The sequence below is a fragment of the Octopus bimaculoides genome, chromosome 24 (genome assembly GCF_001194135.2).
Source record: "Octopus bimaculoides isolate UCB-OBI-ISO-001 chromosome 24, ASM119413v2, whole genome shotgun sequence".
NCBI classification, from domain to species: Eukaryota; Metazoa; Mollusca; class Cephalopoda; order Octopoda; family Octopodidae; genus Octopus; species Octopus bimaculoides.
The window spans coordinates 16,627,342-16,644,462 of record NC_069004.1 but is presented as its reverse complement, the minus strand read 5'-3'; the positions used below and the strand labels follow the sequence as shown (position 1 = coordinate 16,644,462).

General features: G+C 35.8%; 1 protein-coding gene across 8 annotated transcripts in view; it reads right to left on the bottom strand.

The window, feature by feature from the left end:
- Nucleotides 1-636: 636 nt before the first annotated feature.
- The window catches only part of LOC106869828 (nuclear receptor coactivator 3), a 485,654-nt gene continuing 469,169 nt past the window's right edge, over nt 637-17,121 (bottom strand). For 7 of the 8 annotated variants that reach the window (XM_052976409.1, XM_052976410.1, XM_052976406.1 and 4 more), the window contains 8 exons: nt 13,072-13,278; nt 11,719-11,992; nt 10,896-11,196; nt 10,383-10,714; nt 8,852-8,938; nt 8,563-8,718; nt 5,212-5,372; nt 637-3,467 (listed from right to left, as the gene is read on the bottom strand). In XM_052976409.1, coding sequence (XP_052832369.1) covers nt 3,390-3,467; nt 5,212-5,372; nt 8,563-8,718; nt 8,852-8,938; nt 10,383-10,714; nt 10,896-11,196; nt 11,719-11,992; nt 13,072-13,278 — 1,596 coding nt within the window. In that variant the 3' untranslated portion in view covers nt 637-3,389. The remainder of the gene's footprint in view (nt 3,468-5,211; nt 5,373-8,562; nt 8,719-8,851; nt 8,939-10,382; nt 10,715-10,895; nt 11,197-11,718; nt 11,993-13,071; nt 13,279-17,121) is intronic. The other variant, XM_052976408.1, reaches the window with a different exon arrangement.

Below are 17,121 nucleotides of genomic sequence, written 5' to 3'. Positions count from 1 at the left end.
CCCATGGGCCAGAGACTGGAGTGTGTCTGAGAGTAAATGAGTTAATGTGAAAAAGAGGAAATGGTAATTAAAATAGTGAACTAGTAGAATGTGTTGAGATTTCAGGGAGAGAGAAAGATGTTATTTGCCTGAATTGTCACGAATTAACAAAACCGATGAAGATCTTTGCTCAACTGTGAACTATCCAGATAATAAAGTAGAATCAATATATGTAGCAGAATATCTCAAAGCTGAAGCTATTTTTCACTTTTAAATTCAGTTAGATTTCTTTGTCTGATTTCATTTTTCAATAATAAACTCCAGTGTTACACCAATAAATCTTTCAGGAACATTCTATTGATTCAAAAATGGATGAGAAACAAAATAAATCTCCAGTTGTTTTCTTGCAGAGTTGTGAGTTGATGTGTCAGATAAAGAAGTTACCAGCATTGTTATGGGAAAGAAGACCAATGAGAAGAAAAATTGCACAAAAAGATAGAAAAGAAAGAAGAAAAAAAACAATTTTTTTTTTACATAATTATTATAATGATCACTTTGATAACAAGCTTGGGAGAGCTTTCTTCTCTCTCCACCACCCCCAGCCAACTGCTGAGTGGGAGTTGGTTAGGGTGCTGGGAGTAAGACAAAACTATACAATCACAAGAAATAGACACTTTTAAGACAAAAAGGCAACATTAGTATGTACATGAACAATTCCAAAATATATTTTTTGAAGGATTTTTCAACATATAAATCGAGTCTTCTGAACATAGGGCTCAAGTTTAGTTTGTTGTGGGGAGGGGGCTGGAGGAGTTTTCCTTTTTTGTTTTTGAAAAAATTTTCTTTTAATATTCGAGAATTGCAGATAAAATTCCATAAAATGTGAATTCAGTATTTTTAATTTCTTTTTCTCCTTTTGTTGAAAAATCTTGATATTAGGAAACATGGTGAAATAAGATTAATAGAACATTTAAGAGAGAGGGAGAGAAGGAGAGAAAGAGATAGAGAAGTGTTTGTATGTGTATGTATGTGTGGGGGGGGAGGAGACCTGATAAAAATTTAGTATAACTGTGCTAAATACTTTCTGTACAAATATATGTAGTCAAACTGCAGTTTATATATCTGTCTGTGTTTAACTTATGAACCAATTCTGTACATGGCATGTGTGTGTGTGTCTGTGTGTGTGTGTGTTTGTATGTGAGTTGTGGTGTGTCTTGGCAATAAATATATTTCAGATAAAAGGGGAAGTTAGAGAGAGAGAGAGGGGGGGGAACCATCATTATGAGGGAGTCTTATCAATAAAATTCGTTGTTAAAGTCTTTTCCCATTGTTTAAAGAGACATAAAAAAAAATGAAGTAAAATAAAGGAAAATTAAACATAACAACAAAAACGTGAATATTATTACCAGGGCAGCTGGAATCATAATTATTGTTGTTACCCCCGCCCCACACATTTCCATTCATACACTGAGTGATGTTACACCATAGCAATCTGTACTCTAAAACACACACACACGCACACACACATATATATATATTACAACAAACACATTCACATCTCTGTATATTTGTATACATGCTTACCATGACAACTCGTTAATCTACTATACTTAATGAATGGCAGGTAGATGAACGTATCCTGTCAATAGTGAAAAACTGTATACTTGACAAAGTGACACTGAACTGACTACTCATGAGTTCCATGTGGAGGCAAGTGCACTGCTAAGATGACTAACAGAAGCACTATGTAAAGTGTTTTGTTAGTCTGCAGTACTGAGCTCAGATCCTCCCATGGGTCAGTGGAGAAGGCAGCAAGGAAACTAGATGTTCCCTTACAATGTGCCTTAACAGGTTAAAGAATATTAACTAGTGAGTGTGAGTATATAACAAATAAAACAGGTGTGTGTGTGTGTGTGTGTGTGTGTGTATTTATATGTATATATAAAAAACATATAACACACACATACATACACACACACAAATACACTCACACATTTACTTACATACATGGAAATTTTATACAACAGATTAATAGAAATTTTGTTGTATAATCAGGCATGATCAGTGAAACAGATTTATTTTAACAATTAACTTTCATTATCAATGCAGTGTCACAGTTTTTGTTACTTTCTGTACATTTTACATCACTTAAAACATTGGGGTGGAGGGTAGAGGTCAAAAGAGAGAGGGGGGTGGCGGTTTAAGAGAGTGAGTGGGTTGGGGCGCATTAACAAACAAAAACTGATCTCTGCCAAACAAGTGTTGATGGCATTAAACCCGAGAGAAGCTGCAGAGTCCTCAGAATCTGTATATGTATGTGTGTGTATATATGTATGTGTGAATGTATGTATCTATATATATATATATATATATATATATATATATATATATATATATATATATATATATGATAGATAGATAGATAGATAGACACACACCTATTTTTGTTTCCTTCTGGCAGTGCACACTTCCTCCCCCCACTATGGAATCTTCATTTGTCTGTCTTATTCATATATACATGTGTGTATGTGTGTGTACATGTATGAAGACCTTTGTTAGGTTTTTGTTCTCCAATGAGAAATTGTAACAGATTTATGGTTGAAGAAGAAGAAGAAAGAGGAGTAGAGAAAGAGAGGGGCAGAGAGAAAACTGTCATGGTTACATATTCTCAAAATAATAAAAAGGTGAGGGCAGTGGCACTGAGTAGACTTGAGCTGCAGGCACTTTGCAATACAACAACCAACAAACCCCCTGTACACAGCCTCAATCGGTTTACTTACCCCCAGTTTTTTCTTTTTCATTCTTTCATATTTTATTTATATATTTTAAAAATTTTTATTTGAAATTGTGAAGTGATCATCCGACATGGCGGTGTGTTTGAATTTTTTTTTCAATGTTTCAACAGAAAAAGGATAAACAATTTTTTTGTTTTTTATTTATATTATTATTATTATTAATATATTATTATAATTATTATTAATATTATTATCAATATTTCTTATTAATATTTATTTCTTCTGTCTTAAGCTTTCTCAAGTTGTCATTAGACTGAAGCAAGTCTATCAACTTGGCTGTGTTCAGGAAAGCTTTGCTGCTGTTGGCAGTGTCATTGGTCTCACCGTTCTGGTCGGCAAGTTAAGATAGGGCTAAACTTAACCCATCACATTCTTGAGAGAGTGGTTGGAGTGAGCTGGCTTTAACATCACTATTAGAGCAACTGACATCTGCGGAGAGCTGGTGTCAATAGATCTCTCTTCAGCCTGACAAACTCCCAGGGTTGTCCAGACAACAATCACTAGGCAGGAAATGCAAAGACTAGTTCATTAACAATCACTGGCCTCAATTTTTGGTCTTTTTCGGTATTTTTTTTGAATAATTTTTTTCCTTTTAATATAAACATTTGATTTGTGTTAACATTTATCTGACAGTAACTGCTCCAGAAGACTTCCTCCTCCTCCTTTTGAATCTGCTTTTCTATCTTCACATGGCTGCAAGTAATAAGGAAACAAGGTAAGGAATAATTACTCAAGACAAAACATACAGAATCCCACTTATTCCATCTCTTAAACTACACTAGAAGCATTGGGTTTATATACGAAATGTACACTATTTGCTTTATAGCACCTTAAATAGATGCTATGGATGCAAGATTGAGTGGTTAAGAAGTTTGCCTTGTAGCATGCTGGGTAAGTGCATTTATCATAGCCCTGTGAATAAATTAATATGGACAGAAACTATATAGAATCCTGTTGAAGGAACTCTACTTATAATTCTACAATGCAACATTGTCACACTGATTGTATGGGAAACTAACTTTGGAATATTCAACCATTTTTCACACAAATTCAATAACTAGGTTGTCCAGTTGGTCAAACAACTGGATGCTGATACACCAAAATCAATGAGAGCCTGCCATTTATCATGATGCTCTGAATTCAAATCCTGCTAATACTGACTAACGTTCTAGAAAAATGAATGAACTCAATTAATTGTGCCCCCACATCCTTACAGCTAACCCCTTGTAACTACTATTACTACTGTATCATCACAGTCAATTATCTTTCAATAAGGAATACATGCTGTACATTCTTAATATAAACATTGTACCCTGCTACTGAGACTTACTCTGCAGGAACACTCCCTGCCTCAGTATTGTCAGCCTGCTTTCTATACCATCAAACACTACGGAATGGAATGTGCAACGTTTATTATACAGCAACACAAAGCAAAACACTAAAGATACCTACCAGATTTATTTTAAAAAAATAACGCTGTTGTCGAAATGAAAAACATTCTAATGTTTACATTTTCATTGTTTTCCTCTCTGATTATCAGGTGTTTTATTCCTGGATGTGTATATAGTACTTGATTCAATTTGAACTTTGAATCTATATTTCTAAATATAAGGATATTAACACTTGTCCATTAACACACATGTATTCATTGATATATTTTTATGTTATTTTAATTTATTTTCCAATAAAAGCAGTCATATTTAGTTAGGCACAGTGGTTTTCCAGCAATCTGTATCATTTTTATATTTTTCATTATTGTTTCTACTATTGGACTGTGGACATGCTGTGACACCACCTTGAAAGCTTTAGTTGATCAAATTAACCTCAATACTTATTCCTCTAGTCTCTATTTGCTGTACAAAAACATAAACACCCTCTCACCTACATGCAATCGGGTCTACTCAGTTTCCACCTATGAAATTCTCTCACAAGTCACTAATCAGTCTGGACCTAGAGTAGAAGACACTGCTTAAGATACTGTGCAATGGATATTTCATTCCAAACTTAGATGTTTCTCTATTAAAGCTTTATTTTCTATTTTGAGGTTTAAAAGATGACCCAGTTTCTTCTTTATTACATCTGCTGTAATTGCGTATGATGTTATTGGTGCAGTTCTCGTTTTCTAGCCATTCTTTCATAGGTTCAACTTAAACAATGAATCTGTGCTATATTTTAATTTAGTTCAAATGTTGTGTGTGCAGCAGGATATTCTTAGGCAACCCCAGTTGTAATAATACAGTTTGGTCCTAGATAGTTGACCAGGAATAACTGATAATGACTGAACTATAGTATAGATATAATATCAAAATACGTTTTATTTATAAAAATGCGGTAAATAGAAATTAAATACGTAAAAAGAAATTTAATATGTTACTAACAATACTGTTGAGAAATCTACAAGCACCCAACAGCTATTGATATGTGAAACTCCACTCACCCTATGTTCACCTTGTATAACATTGACAATATTACCACTCATATTTGGAGATTGGGGTAGAACACCTTTAACTGGAGACTGGCTGCCTCCTCGATTGTTGTTAGTTCCACTCAGCAACTGAGCTCGGAATAGTGCATCAGCTTTACTACTGTCACCATTGGCTGAAATTGAAATGAAATTCAACTGAAAGTCACATAAGGAAATAGAAATAACTGTAAAACTTCTTTGTGAAAGGACAATTCTAGCTGCTTTGAACATAAAACAGGTAAATAGAATATGTGGGCAACATCTAGCTGATTTAGAATGCTAGAAAGTTAAACACACATTTAACAAAATATCTCACCTTTAGTGACCTTCAGGTTACTGTATTAAATTATATTATTGTTGAGGTGTCTAAATGTCAAAGAATTATAATTTCAATATTTGCTCCACAAAACATTTTAATATCAATGTTAACACTGTTGACTAACATTCTAGAAAGATAAATGAACTCAATTAATTGTACTTCTACCTCCTTACAGTTAACCCCTCATAACAGGGAGAAAACCAATGAGTAGTTAGGGTTTATTATCAATATATATAAAGCAGTGTGTGTGTGTGCGCATGTTCCTATCTATGTATATATATATATATATATATATATATATATAAAGCAGAGTTTGTGTGTGTGTTGCTTATGCATTCGAAAACTTAGTTGCTGATTTTGACATATGGTGTATCAAAAGATTCTGTAATCTTTCAGCTACCAAATAAACTTTATTTTCATTTATATATTTGCATTACAAAACTTTAACATTATAATCTTTCTACAAGTCAACTATTGTAAACAACATTTTATACCACAACAATGTCACATTTTCTATATGAGTGTGTTTGCACGTTCATTATGTACTTTAGGCTGATGACTGAGAAGTATATGTGTCTGACAGTATGTGAGGGTGTGTGTGTGTGTGTGAATATATATACATTTTCATGACGACACACACATCTAAAGAGAGAGAGAGAGACACACACAGAGGGACAGAGATACACCTGAGGTGTGTGTGAACATATGTTTCTCTGTGTCTGTATGTGATAATTTTTATATGTTAGAGTCTACACGAAATTACATGCAATCAAATAATACTTTCTCTCAGGGATGTTATGGATAAAGTATTTCCAAACTCATGCCAATTACACTGTTGTAAACTGCCTATGTGAAAGAGCTATACTGGCTCCAACTAATGAAATGGTTGATAAACTCAATCACGAACATCTTCAAAAGTTAAGATACATCAGAAATGACTTTTCAATGACAATTCACACAACAGTCGATCAAGATCAGGCTGTTCAATACCCTGCTGAATTTCTGAACCCACTTAAATCCACTGGGATGCCACCGCATAACATGACACGAAAACTGGGTGCTCCCATTATGTTGCTTAGGAATCATGACCCATCTCACCTGTGTAATGGAATTGGCTTAATTGTTACTTCCATGAAGCCCCATGTCCTTACTGGCAACAATCATAACAGGTAGTAGCAAAGGAGAAAATGTCTTTATTCCAAAACTTCCTCTCATACCTACAGATGGTCCATTTGAATTTAAGAGGCTTCAGTTTCCAGTCAAACTAAGTTTGAGTATTTCCCTTAACAAATCTCAGGGACAATCCCTCAGAGTAGTTGGACTTGATCTCTCTACTACATGCTTCTCCCATGGTCAACTCTATGGAAGCAGCAACAATTCATTCATTTGGACAACAACAAAAAATTACACAATGGATACTATTTACCCTGAGGTGCTTCAGCATTGATAGATTTTCAGTTTTAAATTTTATTATCATTACAATTTGGATATTTTTGAATAAAATATAGATATTTTGAAATAATTACGAGAATATATCTTTATATTTATTGTTTTGTAATCTGAATGAGAACAGCAGTAACCTGGGCAACACTGGGTCATTCAGCTAGTAAAATATATAATGGAAACGAACATCTGATTTTACTATTTTAATTTGTTACAGTAAAACGTTATTAGTTTAGACAGGTTTTACATTTCTCACTTCTATCATTCAACAGAAGCCATTTTATTTATACAAGATACTTTAATTCAAAACAAAATATAATCATAAGAGACAAAGGAAAAACAAAAATAAAATTGAAAACAGAAATATTAAAATGTTAGTAGGGATGGGATTACAATCTCATCAAATTGCAGTAAGTTGTCAATGAGCCAAATGTAAGCAAAGACAGTTACAGTTTATTTCCACTGACAATAACACCCAACATAAACATCACAATCCTACCAAAACTATTTATAGATAACCCTGCTCCTTGTATAACTATTACCATTGATAGGTGTATGATAATGCGAAACTTTTCATATTGTTGTTTGATTGGAAGAAAAAAAACTTATGATCAAAGAAATTTCAGTAGTGACCATCCAACAGATCCTTCTTTTTCATTTTTTAGGACAGTAGGGTTTTACTAGCTGTTAACTCTAAGCAGGTAAATTGACCACATACAAGTCCTCTTGTCTTTCCATTAATATTCCTACATCACTTGAATATTACAGCCTTAACAACTTTAGAAAACAAACCTGGTAAACACTTGTGAAATCAGTATTGCATTTTCTTTTGTCTATCTTAAAACTTGTATAATAAAGCATTCTTTTTTTACAGTGAATTATATCATTTATATTATTGATCATCTGAAGAAAGTCTTCCCAGTGCATTCTGCATGCTAGAGAAACATCACTGAGGTAAGTGGAGAAATTGAATTATCTTGGGGCCATATTCATGAATGATGGGAGGCAAACAACTGAATTAGGTGTTAGAATTGCAAGTGCTTGCACATAATGCACCTTTTTAAGCATTCAATCCTCAGAAAAGAAGAGGTTGGGAAAAAAAATTTACAATCTTCAATTCAGTTTTTGTGCCTATCTTCACTTATGGTCATGAATGTTGAATAATGGCTGAAAGAGGGATTCTTCAAGTTGAGCCAAGAGAGATGTAGAGGTAGACCAAGAGGGAGATGGTTGAATAATAAGCTTAGTCTTAGTTGGTTATGTGTGGGAATCCAACCAGAAAGTGTAATGATGGTTACCTCTGATAGGAGCCTATGGAGAGGGTGCCTGAGGACTCTACCCCATGATCTTCCATGGAATAGTGGGCAGAGAAGATGGATGGATATTACGACAATATTATATTGTAGCAAATTATACTTTTAGAACAATTAACCAAAGTACTGAAGTTAGCAGAAGTTTTATGAGATTGTAGAAATGACTTCTCAATTCTTTAACAGTAAACTGAGTTATTTCTATTGCAGGTTTGCTAAATGAATGTCTGGTTATAGTCAAAAGAAACTCACGTCCAACAGTTGCTCTAAACCGGGCACACAGCTGCCGTGCGTCTTGGTTAACAATGCTTGATGGAGTAACTTCCTCTTTTATTGGTGTGTTATAGGATGGCTTTGAGGTTTGGGGAGCTGGTGATACATTAGTCTGGGGCATTTCACTGTTGATGACTGCAATAAGACAAATCCATGAATATTTAGTTAGGAATGCAGAACAGTTATATAGTTAAAGCATCATAGAGAAGGAAAGAATATATATAGGTAATTAAGAATGAAGGCTTAAAGTTGTAAATTTTATAATTACCACAGGTGGTGGTGGCACTAGTAGTGACAGCATTGGCAATAGGTTTACTGAATGCTACTGAATGAATCAGGACTTCCTCACAATACGCTAAACAGCAATAAACAAACAAGTTACCAGAATGCATATCAACCAACATCAGATGTTAGCATCATATAATGTTCCATCATAAACCTATAACAACAGAATCTCTGAGGTGGTACAACACCCCAAAATACTTTCATTTAATACAAAAAAAGATACTAAACACAGTGCTCACTACATTTAGGCCCCTAAATATCCTGTGGTATTGTTTCTTTACATTTTGAATTTAAATCTTATGACAACTGAATCTGCTTTCTATTTCTTTGGAATTAGTTAAACACCAGAGGGATCAGTTCAATTAATTCTGAACCTTATAAAATTGTAGCCTTTTGACACGCTAACAAAACTACAATGCATTTCCAAAATCAGACACCCACACATGTACTCACTATCATTATTGTTTTATGTCTGCTTTCTCCATACTGGCATTGTCTGGATAGGATTTATGGTTGAATGCCCTTTCTGATACTAATACTTGCTTCTCAAGTAAGGTACTTATTTTATGTTGACTTCAATGCCAGATATTTTGTTTATGAGAGAAAGAAATGTTACTCTGAAGTGGTGATATTTCTGTTGTTTATGTGAAGAAACACGAATTTAAAGACACACACACAATTGGTCATTGGATTTATGCCATCTTTCTCATGCTAGCATGGGTTATATGAACTTATATTATTGTGGTATTGTTCTATAAACTTTCCTGTGACTAATTCTAACCCATTTTTCAAGGATAGGTTTTTTTTTATTCCACATATCTTCAAAAGTGCAGAGCTAGCAGATGATTTATTGACAGGGTGTGACAATTTACTTCACTATTTGCAGCTCAGTGCCTTTTCTCATGTGAAACAAAATGTACACTTTCTCAAGACAGGTTTTGTAGTTTCCACCAACCTATTTCACTCATATGGTGTCAGGCATCCAGGGACTATGGTAGAAGAACCTGAAACCAGATAGTAGAGATGCAAACTTCTACCTGCACATAGATGCAAAATATTAAAGTTTAAAGACCTTACACAGATCAAGGATACTGATATCTGCTCCAACCAAAAAGACTCTGCCAATTAAGTACACACACCAAAATAATTACAGCAGGTGTAAAATCTGTGCTGAGTTGTGAACTAGATTTTCTCTTAGACTGTTGTATACCAAGTCCATCTAGTTCAACTTGGCTACAGAAATCAGAAACTACTGCAATGAAAGAACATATTGCTCCTTACTGCCAACCAGAGCAGGGGAAAAGAGTGCAAGTTGGGTTCTCAGAACAGATGGAACGACAGCATATTGAAGGATTATTTTTAAGTGTTTGATATATTCATGGTTTCAGGAAAACTAATTGAAGTCTCAGCAAAGCTCACCATATATTCACAAATACCTATACTACATGCACATTTTAGACACATACCAACCATACAAACAACCTTCCTGAACCATCAAGAAACAAACAACTTACTCTGTAACAGATCATTGAGATCGTTATCATGAGTGTGTTGGTCAGTGCTCATTGGCGCTTGAGATGGAATATCAGGCGCTCGTGAATGACGGGGAGTGGCAAGTGATAGATCAGGAGGTGGTGGTGGCGGCGGCTGCTGCTGCTGTTGTTGTTGTTGTTGTTGTTGCTGCTGCTGCTGTTGTTGTTGCTGTTGCTGCTGCAACTGTTGCTGTTGGGATTGTTTCTCTGATCTGGCATTACAAAAGTTGCGGATCTCTTGCTTCACATATTGGGACTTTGAAGAAGCACCAGGCATGGTGGTTCCTAAATCAGCACTTGTGGTGGCCTTCAAACTAAAGTAATCAAAAGAAAAATTAGATTATAATTCTTTAAATAATTTAGAGAAAGATACTTCTTTTTTTGAAGTTTTGTTTTTTGGACATGGGTCGAATAAATAGTAGGCAGAAGTTATGATAGAAATAGAATGAACAGAGAAATATCGATGGAGGTAGAAGTGTTGTAGCACTTGCTCACCTGTCAGTATTTGTCGGTAAGTTTGTGTGTTCCAACAGTTGCATTTCAAAACTTGACAAACCATCTGTAGATATTGAGGTCGGTGTGGGAGTTGGCTGGGTGTATGCTGGTGGCGGCGGCGGTGCAGCTCCTGACAAACTCTGAGGTGAAGGGTAGTTGGAATTAAAAGTGGGGCTCACTTGACTGCTGGGGGCCTGTTGCGTTGGCCGTAACCCTGAATTGGGTGATAGGTGAGGGGATAATAACATAGAATCAGGGCTGTTTCCAAAAGGGCTGTGGGGCATACGTGGTGATCCTCGACCTGAAAAACACCAAGAAAACATTACAGTGGAAAAACTATTCCAGTTAGGAACTAAGAGAGATTCAAATTCTACATAATGATGATTTATCTTACCCCTATTGATTTTATAAGGAGAGGAGCTAGAGAATGAATTACTCCAACATCAGAGGTAGATTCCAGTATAAATTCAGAGTCAATTCAGAACAAGATTCAATATCAATTGTGGTTCACTAATGTATGTACAAAATCTAAAGCTATGATAGATACAAAAGCAAGATTGGCGCCTGGTGCAGCCATCTGGTTCACCAGTCCTCAGTCAAATCGTCCAACCCATGCTAGCATGGAAAGCGGACGTTAAACGATGATGATGATGATGATTTATAATCAATTTAAATAACTTCCAAACAACAATAGCGGAATTAATTTTATTAACAAAACTCAGGCAACATTTGAGCATGGTCAGCCACCTGGCAATTTAAAGTATGTGTTGTACTGATTAAAAACATGCGAAATACAAAGGAAAGAATCGAAATTACACTGTACCTGGGGGGAGGCTAAGCTGCCGATGCATAATTCTGCTTTGAGCATATAGATGTTGATGTTGTTGCTGCTGTTGCTGCTGCTGCTGTTGTTGTTGTTGTTGCTGTTGCTGTTGTTGTTGTGACTGTGGGCTGTAGACTGACAGCTGACCCTGTGAACCAGGAAACTGGGAATCGGGTGGGAAATGAAAGTGATTGCCAGCTTGAGGCATAGGGCTTGCCAATGAATTTCCTGACATTGCCCTATGACGTTGAACTGCCGAGAACTGAGTGTTGCCCTGTAATGGTAAAACAAAGGAAGACAAATGAGTTTTGTTTCTGAACACAACAGTCCACTTTATTTTTCAATCATTTCCAGGTATTATATTTCTAGGAAACAACCCAGAGCTTCAAAGGTATTTCTTTTTGTTTTGATGAAACTCATTTCTTTACTTTGCAATGGTATTTTCTTCTTTGATTGATTTAAGAAACACTGAGATAAATGTGGTAATGAAGTTCTATTTGTAAACCCTGTGATTTCAGGTTCTATTCCACTGCATAAAACCTAGAGCAAGTGAAACTGGTAGATGGAAATTTGTACAGAAGTCTATCATATAACATGCAAATAAATCCTCGGTACACATGCATTATATATATAACTTCACTTAGATATATATTTGTCCCCTTGTCTTAGCAGTGTGTGCTAGATGTAAATAAATATCAGTTAAACAAGTGAAGGGTCAAGAGAAATATTACCTCACTTAGATGGTTGGAGACAAGAAAGGCATCTAGCTGAAAAAATGTCCCAACAAATTTTGTTTGAGCCAAGCAAATCTGAAAAGTTAGATGTTTTTATATATACATGTTGGCATGGGTTGGATGGTTTGACAGGAGCTGGCCAGAAAGAAGCCTGTACCATACTTCTGGTGTCTGTTTTGGCAGTTTTTATGGCTGGATGCCCTCCCTAACACCAACCACCCTGCAGATACACACACACACACTTGTGCTTGTGTTTATTTCTATGCATCTTCACTGACAGAATGCTACAGTGGTGTTATATTTATATATCCTATAAACAATATGTTCAGTAGCCTAGCAGTTTTGTCAGTATTGTGAATACCAATGGAATATTACTTGAAAAACAGATCGGGGTTGGCAACAGGAAGAGCAATGACCCCTAGAATTCTGCCTCAGTAAGTTTTTTTCCCAACCTATGCTTACTTGGGAAAATTGGACATGAAAAGGCTGATGTTGATATTCTCTTAAAATGACAGCACTTGATTCCTAACTAGCTATATTGAATTCTCTGCCATCTGTTGTCTTTAAGCTTATAAAGTTCTAAGAAAAGACCCAAATTAGAAAGAATAAAGGTTTTCACCTGATGCATTCCTCGGTCAAGTGATCCCTGGAGAGTTGCAGCGGTCTGTGATGTACGAGCATTCCACTGGTTTGGAGTGGACTGAGTATAGTGAGGGGACAGTTGTGAGGGAGAAGACACAGGACCAATCATAGGGCTCACAGACTGTTGTGGCCGTTGTATACTGCCATAGCGAGGTGACATCGGCTCTGGTAAGTTTTGGTTCCGCTGAAATAGGAAAACAAAATTTTATTTCATCAGGACATCGTCTAACACACATGAAATTGAGTAATGTAGAATACTGCCGATAGCCCAGATGTGTTCGTGATGGCAGCGGTAGACCTCATGCTATGGTGGTTAACTGAAGTGAAGAACTGATGGAATAATTAGTATGAGAGGAAGAATATCCAGATTTAACAATGCTTGGTTCAACATTTTACAACCAATCAACTTTATTATAAATATATCTAAAGTAGTTTTTCAACTATATTATATATATGTTCATTCAAGTAGATTTTTCATGTAATCATCCTTAAAATGCTGACTATGTCAACAGCATTGCATTAGGGAATAAAAGACAAAAGGCTGGAATTTATAAACCTTTATACACACTTAACACCAGCATTTGGCAATAATCAGCCAACCAACCAAACTAAAAAGGAGCAAGACAATATATATAGGGTCATCCTATAAATGTTTTTTTTTCAATTGCATGAGCTAAAAGTTGGAGGGGGATGGGATAAACTACCTGCATCAACTTACTATAAAAGCAGGTAGTAATTTTACCTTGTACTTATTCTTAGGGCAAGTTTTGAAGAGTGCAGTTCAATTTTAACAATTATTTTCTCAAAGCTATAATGGAGCATACTCGGTGTATATTGCTTTCTGAGTTCAATAAAGGCAACAATGTAACAGAAAGTGCGAAGAATATTAATGCAGTATATGGGGATCGGATAATAAGCATAAGCCAGTGTCAATTCTGAGCTGGAAACTACAGCCTAGAAGGTGAGCTCATCATGGAAGATCTGCAGAGCTCGATGAGGATGTCCTGCAAACCCTGGTGGAACAATATCCAATCTTAACAGTTGAGGAACTAGCAGAGAAGCTTGGATTTGGTCAGTCATTCATCAACACCTGTGTGCCATTGGAAAAGTCAGCAAACTGGGTCAATGGGTTCCTCACAAACTTTTCGGGTCTAATCACGTGCAGAGAGTGAATGTGAGCTCTTCTTTGCTGTCACATCTCATGAATGAATCATTTTTGGACCAAATAGTGACTGGTGACAAGAAACGGGTTCTCTATAAAAATTTCAAGCTCCTGAAGACAGTGGGTAGGGAAAGGAGAAACACTGGCACCCCAAGTTAAAGAAGGTCTTCTCCCACGTAAGGTGTTGTTATCTGTTTGGTGGACTATGAAAGGTTTAGTCCACTTTGAACTTTTAAACCCAAACCAAACAATAACAAAGGAGATCTACTGCAAGCAGCTTGAGCAGCGTAACTCAGTGCTAGAAGAAAAAGGACCATCTTTGATTTCAAGACGAAAGGTGTTCTTTCATCAGCATAATGCTTGGCCACGTAAAGCCAGGATGACACTTCAAAGGCTGGAACAGTTTGAATGGGAAATGATGCCCCACCCACCATATTCACCAGACATTGCCCCATCTTATTATCATTTTCTCCGCAGTCTTCAAAATGATTTGGATGGAAAAAATATGAAGTCTGTAGGTGAGGTCAGAACAGTATTGGAGGAGCATTTTTCATCACGGACAAGTGAATTTTGGAAGAGGGGCCTTGCAAGTCTACCAGATAGATGGAAGAGCATTGTAGAAAATGAAGGAGAGTAAATTTTAGATTAAAAAAGAATTTTGTTTATCTTAATTTGGAAAAATAAAAGTATAGAAAAACCCCCATTATTTATGGGATGACCCAATACTTTATATATACACACAAACATACACAGTTAAGTGAGTGAAAATTGATTCAAGCAGTAACAACATGGGGCCTGAAAGGGCTCTTTGGTCTTGCTGACAAGGCAACTTCTGTAGAGGTGGTACCATGAAAATATATATGCACCCTAGTACACACTGTAAAGTGGTTGCTCTTAAAAAATGCATCTAACTACGAGGTGGTATCTGCTGCAGTACAGTTGGTTCTAACAGAACATTCATGTTTAAGTGGGGATAAATATTACCTCTCGGTATTAATACTGCTTCTGTTAGTAATATATATTTTTTAACAAGTTCATTGGAAAAGCGTTCCTGTATCACGATGATTCCTGCTGGGTATCAAAAGGGCAATGTAACTGCTGCTCAACACTCTGTAAAGGCTGTAAGAAATGACATAGACACGCCCCATGTATCATGAAAACTAAATTCCCTCCAACTGTGATGATCTTTGGGTGTGTCTCCAGTGAGGGTGATGTCATGCTGCTGTACATCTTAGAAGAGGGCCTTAGGCTCAATTCAGATGACTATGTGAAACTGCTGGAGACTGCTGGAGAGGGTTGCTTCTGGAAGGCCATATGTATGGCAGCAGGACTTGGTTCCTTGCCATACCTCAGGAAAGTGTTAGAAGATTTGTCAGAGAATTTCTATGATTTCATCAGCTCCAATTTCTGGCCTCCCAATCCCCCTGATTGTAATTCCATGGATTACTTTGTGTGGGGCAGAATTGAGAAAGACATCAGTTGCTCTGCTTGTGCAAGGTCTTCCCAGGGACAGTGAGGAATGCATGTGCCAGGCTCCAGAGCCATTTTGAGGTCATGGTGGAAGCTGTTGGCAGCTACTTTGAATAAACTGTTATTTCCCAGTCATTACCTAGTTGATATTTTTTGATTTTTTAAAAACAAATTTATTTTTGGATGGGATATTGTTTTGTTTTCCTTTCATGCAAACTATCAAATTTAGCCTGTCCACCCAGTGTATGTGTGCATGTGCGAGTATGCGTGTGTGAATGTAATGAAATAAGAAGCTCAATTTTGGTTATCTGGGGCATGACAAAAATGTAAACTATAAACTGTACAGAAGCAGGGTTTAGCACAGGGAGAAAAGAACAGTGGTTATAGTGTTTGAACACACCATCACACACATCTTTAAATTTGATAAAAACAGAATATCATCTAAAATTGAATGTCAGTAGCTGACAATGGCAAATGTGATAATGGTGATATGTATAAAAGGTATTGTGTTATTTCATTAAATACACCCACAATATCCATAGTGTCAATCAAAAGAATTTATGCAAGGTGATTAGTTTCACTATGTGTTTAGGACCCAATCACTGTGACACTAAAATAAAAATAAAAAAGATTTGACCACAAAAATGTCTATTATAAAATATCAATTCCAATCACCACAGGTTTAAACATCACAATAAAATAGCTTAATGAAGTACCTTTTCACTGAGGTATGTTTTAATAATTGGAAGACTGAACTGAATAGTTTATTGTCAAAGTTGCCATGATGGTGGATTTTCATGCTTACCACATGGGTACATATAACATATGAAAACTGTGTGGATGCTCATTGTGTGTGTTTGTCTCTCTCCATATTGTCTTTACATTCTCATGGCTTAGCAGTCCAACAAAATAGAAACTGATGAAATAACTACCAGAGTTAAGAAAAAAAAATAAGTGCTGGTGTTGATTTAATTGACTAACCCTTCAAGGTTGTCATGTCCCAGCTTGATTGTAGTTAAAAAAAAAAAATACAGTAAAAAAAGAATATTACATACATATAATATTAGTTATAATTATTCTCTACAGATTAAGTTTGGGGAATTGTAGTGGATACTGTGTGTAGCTCTAATAATAAATGTAATCATAATGATCTTATTTCACATACTTGAAACATTACTATTTACAAAGATATATGTATGTTAATAATATGTGCATGTATGTGTGTCTGAAAGTAAAGGATGAAGGTGGGTTGGAGTGAAAGTAAATAATATTATGTGAGGTACACAAATATTGTAAAAGAAAGGACTGAAACTTGGAGGATTCCCAGTTAAAATTTATCATCATCAAAGAGACAACACACACACTGATAATGAAAGTGTATTGTGGGTTAAAACC